The 12,441-nt window shown below is 37.0% G+C and overlaps 3 protein-coding genes across 3 annotated transcripts in view; 2 read left to right on the plus strand and 1 right to left on the minus strand.

Moving 5' to 3' along the window:
* Positions 1-264: 264 nt before the first annotated feature.
* On the plus strand, positions 265-3,898 carry LOC111433791 (protein AUXIN SIGNALING F-BOX 2-like). Its single transcript, XM_023071002.1, has 4 exons — positions 265-1,078; positions 2,104-2,596; positions 2,734-3,494; positions 3,595-3,898. Exons 1-3 carry the CDS (start codon positions 573-575, stop codon positions 3,487-3,489), a joined length of 1,755 nt encoding a protein of 584 aa, XP_022926770.1. The 5' UTR covers positions 265-572; the 3' UTR covers positions 3,490-3,494; positions 3,595-3,898.
* Positions 3,899-6,251: 2,353 nt separating this feature from the next.
* On the plus strand, positions 6,252-8,519 carry LOC111433733 (sugar carrier protein C-like). Its single transcript, XM_023070902.1, has 4 exons — positions 6,252-6,496; positions 6,571-6,893; positions 7,184-7,813; positions 7,901-8,519. The coding sequence occupies exons 1-4, from the start codon at positions 6,361-6,363 to the stop codon at positions 8,375-8,377; spliced, it is 1,566 nt and encodes a 521-aa protein (XP_022926670.1). The 5' UTR covers positions 6,252-6,360; the 3' UTR covers positions 8,378-8,519.
* Positions 8,520-10,969: 2,450 nt separating this feature from the next.
* The window catches only part of LOC111433734 (vesicle-associated protein 4-2-like), a 4,354-nt gene continuing 2,882 nt past the window's right edge, over positions 10,970-12,441 (minus strand). The window contains exons 5-7 of the mRNA XM_023070903.1: positions 11,854-11,931; positions 11,457-11,576; positions 10,970-11,348 (exon numbers count right to left, since the gene is read on the minus strand). Of these exons, the coding sequence (XP_022926671.1) occupies positions 11,289-11,348; positions 11,457-11,576; positions 11,854-11,931 (258 nt within the window). The 3' untranslated portion in view covers positions 10,970-11,288. The remainder of the gene's footprint in view (positions 11,349-11,456; positions 11,577-11,853; positions 11,932-12,441) is intronic.

The raw sequence follows: 12,441 nt of genomic DNA on the forward strand, positions 1-12,441 counted from the left end.
ATTTTTTTTTTTTTTTTTTTTTTTTTTTTTTTTTTTAATTTATATGAAAATTATTAAAACTAAATGGGATATTAGGAGGTAGCCATGAGAAGTGAATAATTTTAAGACAAAAAAAAAAAGAAAAAAGCAAGAGAAATAGCTGACGTGTCAATAGTCCATTGGACGTGAGAAGAACGCGCGAAACAAAAGGAAGGAAGGTGGGGAAAGAAATGGAGGGAGATTAGGGGAGGGGATAGTTGTGGTGTGCTTCTTCCTTTTTCTATAATACGCAATTAGTTGGGTTTCTCACTTTGGCTCTTCCCACTTCCCAATCGCTACAAAAGATCCCATTTTTGTTATTTTTTGTTCTTCTTTAACACACCTCCCCTGAGTCAACTCGTTCCTCTCTCTCTTTCTAAATCTCTGAATTTTTTACCCCTTTTTGTAGCTCTTCAAGTTTTGTTCTATGGAGATTTCTGGGTTTCTTCTTGTTTTCTAAAGAACTAACTACATTTTCGATTTTGAAGAGGTTTCTGGGGGTTCCCTTTGAATTTCCTTATGGGGTTTTAGTTGTGAGGGTTCGAGGGTGTAAAATGAGTTCGAAGAGGAAGAAGGAATTGGGAGACTTGGACGAGTCCAAACGGGCTGGTTCGATCTTCCCAGATGAGGTTTTGGAAAGGGTTTTGAGTTTGGTTAAGTCCCACAAAGATAGGAGCTCTGTATCTCTGGTTTGTAAAGATTGGTTCAACGCGGAGCGATGGTCGCGAACCCATGTTTTTATCGGAAATTGCTACTCTGTTTCGCCGGAAATTGTAGTCCGACGGTTCCCCAACATTCGGAGTGTGACGCTGAAAGGGAAACCCAGATTCTCGGATTTCAATTTGGTGCCTCCCAATTGGGGTGCTGATGTTCATTCATGGCTCGTTTCCTTCGCTTCAAAATACCCAATTCTTGAAGAGTTGAGGCTCAAGAGGATGACTGTTACTGACGAGAGCTTGGAATTTTTGGCTCGTTCCTTCCCAAATTTCAAAGCGCTTTCATTGATGAGCTGCGATGGTTTCAGCACCGATGGGCTCGCCGCCATTGCCACTCACTGCAAGTACGTCGTTTGTTCTTTCTTTTTTTCTTTCAAAAACTGTGATTCATTATTAGGATGAGATCTAATATTGATTTCTTTTACAGTTTTTGTTGTGGTTTTGATATTAAAAGCGATGTTCGGTTTGATTTGGTTTGGTTTCTTTCAATTAGCTTTATATGGGGTTGGTGATGGACACCACTCGAACAGTATCATGTCGGAATCATATGGAAAAGTAGAGAACTTTATTGATTTACAGAAAATGGAAGTCATAATAAATACACAATTGTACTGCGTATAATTCCCTCATTGCTCCCCTCCTGATTGAAGTTTGATGAGAAATTTACTAACTTTTTCATTATCTGTTTCCTTTTTTCTTGGATGCGACATCTCACCTGCTTTTTTCTGCCAATAACGTTGTTGCCATATCACATCCTTGCAACTTTGTCTCCATTATTGTCAAATATCATGTTCATCATTAATTAATTAATTACTCATAATATTGGAGGGTTAGTCATTGATCTTCAACCTACTCCCATGGCTGCTCTGATTCTGCCAGCTCCCTAAATCTTTAGTCTTTAATGAAGCTTCAACTGGGCGGCTGGGGCTTTTTTCCTCAGGCTGCTGTTTATAAATGCTATTGAATGGCATTTGGAGTTCATTATCATCAATTCTAAAAGATGTTGACATAGATGTACAAAACGACCATGTCAACAGATTATCAGCAGTAGAAAACAATTGTGAGATCCCACGTCGGTTGGAGAGGAGAACGAAACACCCTTTATAAGGGTGTGGAAACCTCTCCCTAGCAAACGCGTTTCAAAAGCTTTGAAGGGAAGCCCGAAAGAGAAAGCCCAAAGAGGGCAATATCTGCTAGTTGGGCCGTCAACAATTGAATGCGTCTTTCAATATGTGTTCTTGAAAATGATGTTTAGCAAAAACATTTCTTTCATGGATGGGCGGTCTGTTTTCGTCTTTTCGATCTTGTTTCTTTTGTGTTTTATTGCATTCTGATGAAAAAACGCGAACCAACTTTAATTTGGCCACAGGAACTTGACGGACCTTGACATACTTGAGAATGATATCTATGACAAAAGTGGAAGTTGGCTGAGTTGCTTCCCAGATACCTTGAAATCTCTGGAAGTACTCAACTTTGCAAGTTTGAACAGTGATGTCAGTTTCGAGGCGCTCGAGAAGCTAGTAAAAAGGTGCAAATCATTGAAGGTTTTGAAGGTTAATAGGAACATAAACTTGGAACAGTTGCAGAGGCTGCTTGTACATGCTCCTCAGTTAACGGAGTTAGGCACGGGTTCTTTTTCGCAAGAGATCACTCTTCGGCAGTACTATGATCTCGAACACGCCTTTAAAAATTGCAATAATCTGCATACTCTGTCTGGTTTATTGGAGTCGACAGTGTTGTATCTCCAAGTTCTGTTTCCTGCCTGTGCGAATTTAACTTTCTTGAATCTGAGCTATGCTACGCTACACGGTGGTGAACTTGCTGGACTTCTTTCGCACTGCCCCGTTCTTCGTCGCCTTTGGGTACGATTCATTCTCCCCTTCCTTTCTTTAGTTAAGTATCAATGAAATTGCAAGGACTGTGCAATGCAGGCACCTAGGAGAAGAGATATTTCCTTCCATGACTGTTTACAATGGTTTTTATACTTGAACCTCAACAGGTTTTAGACACAGTTGAAGACAAGGGCCTGAAGGCTGTTGGACTAAGTTGCCCGTTGCTAGAGGAGCTCCGTGTATTTCCAGCCGATCCTTATGCTGACAATTTGGTTCACGGTGTAACCGAGTCGGGGTTTCTTGCTGTCTCGTATGGCTGCCGTAAACTCCATTACGTTCTCTACTTTTGTCGCCAGATGACGAATGAGGCTGTAGCCACCATTGTGCAGAACTGCCCAGATTTCACCCATTTTCGTCTCTGCATTATGAACCCTTGTCAACCAGACTATCTTACAAAGCAACCAATGGATGAGGCATTTGGTGCAGTCGTGAAAACTTGCTCTAAGCTACGTAGACTCGCTATTTCGGGCTTGCTAACGGACTCAACATTTGAATACATCGGGAAATATGCGAAAAATTTGGAAACGCTCTCAGTGGCTTTTGCTGGAACCAGTGACTGGGGAATGCAGTGTGTTATGAGTGGTTGTCCAAAGCTGAGAAAACTGGAGATCAGAGACAGCCCATTTGGAAATGCAGCTTTGCTTTCTGGTTTAGAGAGGTACGAATCCATGAGATCGCTATGGATGTCAGCTTGCAAGGTGACGATGAACGGTTGTCGAGTTTTGGCAAAGCAGGTGCCAAGGCTGAACGTTGAGGTCATTAAGGCCGGTGGGAGTGATGAATGCGAGGCTGAAAGTGTTTACGTATACCGCTCTGTTGCAGGTCGAAGAAGAGACGCCCCGTCTTTCGTTCTCACCCTCTAATACTTGTAAGTCTTATGGAATGCAATGGAAATATGTGTTTTTAGTATTTGAATTTGATCATTCACTGTGCTTTTCTGATATTAAGCGCTCCATTGTTTATTGCAGAGGTGAATGTAGTCATAGCTGGGGCACCATATCCATGTCATGGAAAACAAAGAGAGAAAAGTTTCGAGACGGGTTTAAAATAAAGCTTTAAAGGTCGATCTCGAGCACCGACATGGCCAGGCTGAACTGCAGATGAGTTCTATCAAAGCACACCCAAAAGAAGTGTTGAAACCAGAAAAATGGGAACATGAAGGAACTGAAATGGATTGAAAGAGTGTAGTTCTGTTCTGTTCTGTTCCCATGGAAGTGTCAAAATCCCAACTGGTTTCTGAGTAATGATTGAATTTCTCATTTTCCACCATTTTATTCTAATTTGTTGGATTCAACTAATAGCGTATGTTAGGGAGAAGTTTCCACACCCTGTTTGCTCCGGCTCGTTACGTATTGTCGTTAGCTTCACGATTTTAAAACATGACTGTTAGGGAGAGATATCTACACTCTTATTAAGTAATGTTTTGTTCTCTTCTCCAACTAATCTAAAATCTCACATGCTCGCTCCAAACTAGACTCACAATGATAAACTAAATCAATAAAAGCAAACAAGTGAGAATAACGACCAAAGTTACGTTTTTTTTTTTTTTTTACATATATAGTCTTTCATTTCTTCAAAGCGTTCATACATTTGATAATCATTCATTTATTATAAACTATAATTTGGGCGTCGTATTGATTTACATGTGGATCTACCCGTAGTTTACACGTGAGAGTATTGTAGGTAGATAAGATTGTATCGATGGATGTTGTTGAATGAGAAGAAAGAAAAGAAAAGGACAAAGATATGAACGTAAGAAACATAACAGAAATTGAGAGTTTCCAGAGATGGAGCAACGCCCAAGGCTTATCGTTTCAATTCAATGGCTTCATCCCATCCCTTCCAACCAACCACTACAAATAATTGGAATGGTTTTTAGTTCACAAGTCCAAAATTATTTTATACGGCGTCCAATGTCGGTGGGGCTGTGTCGCATCATGCATGTCCTCAACCAACCCAACTCAACCCAACCCAACGCAACCACATTGAAATTAATATTCATATTCATCTTTCTTTTTGGAACCGTGCGTGGGAGTGAACTCAATTTCTTTTTGCAATAATGAATATACGTTAATTCGAGCATAGTTGAGTGAATGAGACATAAATAATCATATCATTTTAAGGAAGATAAAAATGGGATAACTCAAAAGCATTAGGACAAAATTTCATTAGCTTTACCAAAAAAGAACAATGAGTAATTTGCAGCATTCATTAGTTTGTTAAATAGTACCATTCCAAATTAATTTAGTATAATAATTGTCTCCATTAATAAATTCCTACTCAATAAAACCTACTTTTATATAATATATATATATATATATATATATGTATATAACGAATTTTAGCTTAATTTATTCCCAAAATGAATTCAACAAATTGATTAAAAATTCATTTTTGTGAATTATTAGATTAAATAAATATAATTCAAAATCTAATAATTATTTTTTTTAACGCCTCATATATATAGTTTTACTAAATTCTAATTTTCAAATTATAGTGCCAAATTTATAGTTTAATGCCTTTAATTTTTTTTTTAATTTATTCTCTATAAATATTAATTTTATCGACGTGTCAATTGTTGCTACGATGAAAATGAACTCACAAAACATAAAGTTTTGTTTTACATTAGGTGTGGAAGGAGAAACTCTCTTTACTTTAACGAGCCTTCCACTTTCCTTTGTATTTAAGTAACTTTTATTCTCCCATTTTTAATGGATAAGGCTCTTATTATCGCGTTATTCTTCTACGTGGAAATCCGTCGTATGGAGCCAGATATGAAAATTCTCGTTTAAGAATTAATCTTACTTTTGGAAAAGAATATAATTTATTTAGTTACTGTCGAGAACTTTTATTGGAATCTATTTTCAACCTAAATTATTATTATTATTTTTCGTTTAAGACATTAAAAGAATTAATTTTAGAAGCAGAATTAGAAATTACTGAATGTCTTAAGTGTTAATAAATATATATTTTTATCAATTAAGATAAAATATTCTATTATTGACTAAAATATTTTTTGAAAAGACGTTTTGGATAAAAATCAATTGATTTAAAATAATCTATTTTGGGTTGAAAAATCAAAAGTAAATTTAGCAGAGGTGGCATTATTATCCGAGTCAATGCAGATGAAGATCATGGAAATACCCAAATTACCCACCGTTTCTGGTCTTAATTACATGAATGGCAATCCTAATCTCCAACCAGAATCACCGCGTACTCCATACCACGTATCAACATCACATGCTTTTTAACTTTTTTTTTTTTTTTTTTTTTCACTTTTGTTTACGACGTCGTTGCATCTTAAATACGACGTTATCCAAATTTTGATAACGCAACTCACAGAAAAGGAGAAAAATAAATAAAATAATGAATTAGCTGAGTCAGATAATATTCGCTTATGTAGTTTCGTGATTAATCCAGGTTGGATGGTCACTGGGGTCCACCGCCACCGACGGATTATCTTGTAAGCATTAAATTGTAAAGCCGTCCGATGTGTCACAGTTCTGTTCCAGCACATCCATCAACGGTGGATAGGGCCGCGAATACTTCAACAAAAAGATTTAATTATTTTTCATTTCCAAAAAAGTTGCAATTTTCACTATAAATACGACGGCCTCCCCTTCTATACCTCTATCTTCTGCCTCTTCCTCTGTATGCTTCCACTCTTTCATTGAGTCGTGGTCTTGTTCTTGTTCTTGTTGTTTTACGTCGTTTGATCTAATTTGTTTGTGAAAATGCCTGCGGTTGGTGGAATGCTTCTCGGGGACGGGAAAAAGGAGTACCCGGGAAATCTTACTCCCTTTGTAATGGTAACATGCATTGTTGCTGCAATGGGTGGCTTGATTTTTGGATACGATATTGGAATTTCAGGTATTTTTTTTGTTTAAATTGAAAAAAAATTGTTTTTTGAAGATGGGTTTTTAATTTTGGGATTGTTGTTATAGGTGGTGTGACGTCGATGGACTCTTTTTTGGAGGAGTTTTTTCCGAAAGTGTACCGGAAAAAGAATCTTATGGCCACCAAAAACCAGTACTGTAAATACGACAGTCCAACTTTAACGATGTTCACCTCGTCCTTGTACTTGGCGGCACTGCTTGCATCAATAGTGGCGTCCACGGTGACACGTAAGTTTGGTCGGAGATTGTCGATGCTTTTCGGCGGCGTGTTGTTCTGCAGCGGTGCCATCATTAATGGCTTTGCTAAAGCCGTTTGGATGCTGATTCTTGGTCGGGTTTTACTCGGTTTTGGTATTGGATTTACCAACCAGGTACAGTAACGAATTTTTTACTTTTTGGGTATTTTGGGGATTATTAAAATTTGTGTTATCCGGTTTGCTTGGCTGGCTTTGGCTTCGAAGGAACTTGGATCTGACAACTGCTAAAAAAATGACAAATATGTCCTTTTATGATTCGGAATATGACCATAATATGAAAAAGAAAAAAAAAAAAAAATCTGTTTTTTGTTGCTTCATTAAATCTCATTAATTATACTTTAATTTATTGTGTTGCCCTTAATTAGCAATTAATAAAATGCACTTTTGTGGTTGTGTAATTACAGTCGGTGCCACTCTACCTTTCCGAAATGGCTCCGTACAGATTCAGAGGTGCTTTGAACATAGGCTTTCAATTATCCATCACGGTCGGCATCCTCATAGCTAATGTTCTAAATTACTTCTTCGCAAAGATCAAGGGTGGTTGGGGATGGCGGTTGAGCTTGGGTGGGGCCATGGTCCCAGCCCTGATAATCACAATTGGCTCACTGGTTCTCCCCGACACTCCAAATTCAATGATCGAAAGAGGCCAACACGAGGAAGCCAAAAAGAAGCTTCAAAGAGTCCGCGGGGTGGAGGACGTGGAAGAGGAATTTCAAGATTTGGTTGCAGCCAGTCAAGCCTCGAAAACGGTCGAACACCCATGGACCAATTTGCTGCAGAGGAAATACAGACCCCATCTCACAATGGCTATTCTAATTCCGTTTTTCCAGCAGCTCACCGGCATCAATGTCATCATGTTCTACGCTCCTGTCTTGTTCAACACCATTGGATTCAAAACAAATGCGTCCTTAATGTCCGCTGTAATCACTGGCTCTGTTAACGTAGCCGCCACAATCGTTTCAATTTACGGCGTGGATAAATGGGGGAGGAGGTTCCTGTTCCTCGAGGGCGGAATTCAAATGTTGATATGTCAGGTAATAGAGATTTTAACGAATACCCAATTGGAAATTTTGATTATTTTGAGGTTTTCTTATATGGGTTTTGTTCTGTTTGATTCATAGGCTGTTGTGACGGCGGCAATTGCGGCGAAGTTCGGAGTGAGTGGAATTGCAGAGGATCTGCCGCAGTGGTATGCGATAGTGGTGGTACTGTTCATATGCATTTATGTGGCAGGATTTGCTTGGTCGTGGGGGCCTTTGGGTTGGCTTGTTCCAAGTGAAATCTTCCCACTGGAAATTCGATCGGCTGCTCAGAGTATGAATGTGTCGGTGAACATGATCTTCACGTTTGCAGTGGCGCAGGTGTTCTTGATGATGCTCTGCCACCTGAAGTTCGGGCTGTTCATTTTCTTCGCGTTCTTCGTGTGTATCATGACGGTGTTCATCTACTTCTTCTTGCCGGAAACGAAGGGCATTCCGATCGAAGAAATGGGGAAGGTTTGGAAGACGCATTGGTATTGGTCTCGATTTGTGACGGATAGTGAGTATCATATTGGAGCATTGGAGATGGGGAAAGGCGGACAGACGGATAGGAAGTGAATTAATTAATAGAACAGTGTGTTTAATTTGTTATAATTTTTGTGTCGGGAAAGGTGTAATAGTAATAGCTTATGTGTCTCATTGTATCAATACCTTCTATTCTACCAACATTAAAAACAAAGTTTCATTCGTTTCGATACCATATTAGATGAGTACGACTCTCCACAATAATATGATATTGTCCAATTTGTGCCGTTCCCTCAAAACACCTTATACTAATACAGAGAGTATTCATACAACAAGAGTAAATAGAGAAATGATTAATGGTTAAATTTTGAAATCGATGCACGCGGACAAAACATTTCTTGTAATGGTGTAAAAATCTCTCTATCTGATGATTATTTATAACAAATCGAAGCAGAAAATATTGGACTCGGGCAGTTACAAAAATTCTCCTTAAACTTATAGGTTTGTGGTACTCATGTCATGTAAAAACTATTATTTATTCCTAAATATTCAAACGTTTCATCATTTTGATTCCAAAATACATGAAAATGGTAAAAATTATGACTTGTTTGTAACATATACTATACATTTATTCTAATGTATAAAGAGAACGGTCACAATAGTCTCTAAAGATAAAATTTAATACACATCAACACCATGTCATTGCCCCGTTCTACATTATCATACTTTCCAATTAATATTCTCTTACGAAACACGTTTTATACACGTTATTCATTTCAAATTGCTTACTTTACAAAAATTAACAACGACCGACATTAAAATTAATATTTTAAATTTTTTAATTAAATTGTATTGGATGCATTAAAAATTATGAAAATTAATATTAAATATAGGCACGGGAATATTAAATAAAGGAGGATGTAAAGAAAATCCCCACAATCTCAGCTTTAATTAGTGTAAGGGAAAAGATATGCAGAAAAAAGAAGCCTTCTAAATTTTTAAACCCCTTTTCCCCAACCAACCAAAAAGGAAGAAGATGCTCATTAACTTCTTCACGGTGTTTCTATGAACAATATAAACGATAACTTTCATTTTTTTTTACGTAGAAAAGATCTCGAGAATCATATTCTATCTCATTTGAAATCCGAGTTATATAAAATTTTATGCAATGATTATCGTTAGAAATGTAGATATATTCTCATTTTTATTATGAAAGGGAGCTGAATTTATTGATAGATTTGAACCTATCACCTTCTTTTACACCAGATATTAACTTTATTTTGTTTGAATGGATAACGAAAACATTGTCATACGAACAACGTCATGAATATTAAATACATACTTTTGGATAAGCTCGATTGTAAAAGATCTAGACTTTTCTTAAGGGACGAAGAAATTATTCCAAATAAACTCTTTTTATTGCGATCAAGGAGGGATTAGATTGAGATTAAAGGAGAAAACCATTGACACAAACCCATTGACCAATAAAGAGATTGGAGCAGTTGAGATTTGGGTTGATAAAATTGAAACGTTGAGTGCTCAACTTGAATGTGTTTGCAAGATCAAAACAAGTGTCTCCGCTTTCAACTCCATGCACTTGGTTGCATTGTAAGGCTGCCTCTGCCCCAACAGATCCACCTGCGTTGTAATAATAATTGATTAAACACTAATCTATTTTGTTAGCGTTCCTAATCAATAGCATCTAAAATCATTTGAAAAGTTAATCTAAACATGCACGGATACCTTTGTCTGAACAAGATATCACACTATAAAATTTGTGTTAGAAATAGTCAATAAATGTTGATGAAGCGATAGTAATTCAATAATACTAGGGTTAAAATGAAGAACGTACGAAAGGGAGCTCGACTTTCCACAAAGGTTGAGAAAATGAGAAGAGACAGAGCAAACAAGAGGGTAAGGTTGAAGGCAATTGAAGTAGCCTTGGCCATAATTTACTTCACTTGGCTTACTCTCTTTTTGGTTAAGTAGAAAGCTTTGTTGTGGGTGTTGGATTTGATAGAAAATCTCAAGCTTTATAGCTGCAAATGCACATTAGGGAAACGTTGCCATCTAAGTTTCAGGCAAGTTGAGGCCGGCCATTGTGTAGGCGGATGGTACAAGACACCTGAAAACTATGAGGTTTGCAGCCCGGATGAGCAGCCTAAATGATTATTTTTCCAATGACTTTAGAAGAATATACTTCGGACTATATGCTCTTAGGTTAGCGACACTATAATTAGGAAGATCCTATAACGAAAGAGTCAAAATCAGCCACTGAACTAAGTCATTCGGAAGATAGTTATAAACCAAGTCATTATCTTATGAAAATTGATAGCAGATTTTAGACGTTTTGACCCATTACGTATCACTATCAGCCTTATATTTTTAAAACGAGTAATATTAATGAGAGATTTCTACACCTTTATAAAGAATGTTTCGTTCTGCTCTCCAACTGATGTAAAATCACACAATCCACCTCTTTAGATGCCTAGCACCCTCGCTCGGATACCGTCCGGTGTCTGGCTTTGATACTAGACGCGTTTAAAAATTGTAAAGTTGACAGCGATACGTTACTGACAGAAACAGACAGTATCTACTAGCATTGGGACTTGTGGACTTGGGAACCGATGCTAATTCCATCACTAATCTGTCCTCTTCCAGAACTAAAGATAGGGCCATATGAAATGAAATGGATTACTTTGATACATTGCATTACATTCCTCTGTGGCCATTTTATCAGCCAGAGAGAAATCAATGAAGGATATTTATCTATATCTACATATAAAAGTGTAATCCCATCGGGTGTCTCAAATTACACAAGACTTCTCCTCAGGGGGTTTTCTTTCAGTGAAAATAAAAATATGTTCACCTAAACAACAATTTCGGCAATATACGAAGAAAAAGATTACACAACCTTTTTAAGGGTAGAATTGATACTCGAGTTACAGTTCATTTCGAAATTCCTTTCAAATTACAGACCATTGCCGGAAAACTGAAACCAAACCTATACAGAGTCTACCCCTTCAACTTGCTGCTTTGCCAGATATCTTTCCCTCCGTTCTTTCTGGAAGAAAAAAAACACAAAATGGAAGTACATGAAGAGTGCGATTCATTAGACTCAAGAGTTTTAGAAGATTCGCATGAGAAGGATAAATAAAAGAACACAACTCACCCATTCGTCTATCACGAGCCCTTCTCCGATGATTTTTGGGCCTGCTTCTTCTGGTGGTTTCTTGCGTGCCTCAAGTGCAGCATCGGCTTCGGCTAATTGTCGCTTCAATTTTTCTAAGGCCTTAAAGAGAATTACAAGAGGAGGGGTTGCACGTTAGGCGTCTAATTCACAGGATTTCAAACTAAATTACTAAGTTTTAACCTTACGATAATTCAATTTTTGGTTTATAAGTTCAGATTTAAAATATTCTTTCCAAAATCTCTCTCATTCTAAACAAGAAAAAAGAAGAGTAGAATGATTTTAAATATTTCAAATCACTAATTTAAAATCATTTCTCATACTTCTTGATTCTATTTGGAGGAATAGTGAAATTCTGATTATTGATGAATCAACTTACTGCATTAGGACGTTCTGGATCCAGGAAAACAACACGCAATATCTGTTCTATAGAAACTTGGTCCTTCTGCTCATCAAACTAGATCAAGAGGCAAAATAATAAGGTTTTATCAGTACTCATTTTACCTGCTTTTTATAGCCCAACATGAAAAGGCATAAACTCGGGATAAATGGTATGTTAAAAGGCCATCTTCAAACAAACAACGAGTGAACGAAGGGGCATTCATAAGTTGGAAGTTGTTTAAAAGAATTAGGAGCAAGACCCTCTTTTTTCTTGTAAATAAAATAGACCCGGGGGGAAGCCACAAATTGGGGTTACAGATAAGGCCCAGTTTATTATAAGGTCATTTAAACTAATCTGTAAAAGTAGGGAAGAAGGATTCACACCATCCAAGAGAAGACAAACATTTTTTTAATGAGAAACATAGAGAAGTCTAAATTCTTTTTGATTGAGAACACAAAGAGAAGACCAAAAATTTTAACTAATAGTCCCAACCAGAAAAGGAATTAATGAACTATTCCTAACCAGAAATATATATATATATATATATATATATATATATATATATATATATATATATATATATAT

Source organism: Cucurbita moschata, unplaced genomic scaffold (assembly GCF_002738365.1).
Source record: "Cucurbita moschata cultivar Rifu unplaced genomic scaffold, Cmos_1.0 Cmo_Scf00043, whole genome shotgun sequence".
Classification (NCBI taxonomy): Eukaryota; Viridiplantae; Streptophyta; class Magnoliopsida; order Cucurbitales; family Cucurbitaceae; genus Cucurbita; species Cucurbita moschata.

Bases quoted from the DNA above. Each gene is read 5' to 3' on its own strand.
- LOC111433791 (XM_023071002.1), top strand. From the start codon at position 573: ATGAGTTCGAAGAGGAAGAAGGAATTGGGAGACTTGGACGAGTCCAAA. The intron at 1,079-2,103 runs GTACGTCGTTTG...ATTTGGCCACAG, and splicing joins GCCATTGCCACTCACTGCAA to GAACTTGACGGACCTTGACA. The intron at 2,597-2,733 runs GTACGATTCATT...GAACCTCAACAG, and splicing joins CCGTTCTTCGTCGCCTTTGG to GTTTTAGACACAGTTGAAGA.
- LOC111433733 (XM_023070902.1), top strand. From the start codon at position 6,361: ATGCCTGCGGTTGGTGGAATGCTTCTCGGGGACGGGAAAAAGGAGTAC. The intron at 6,497-6,570 runs GTATTTTTTTTG...TTGTTGTTATAG, and splicing joins ATACGATATTGGAATTTCAG to GTGGTGTGACGTCGATGGAC. The intron at 6,894-7,183 runs GTACAGTAACGA...GTGTAATTACAG, and splicing joins GTATTGGATTTACCAACCAG to TCGGTGCCACTCTACCTTTC.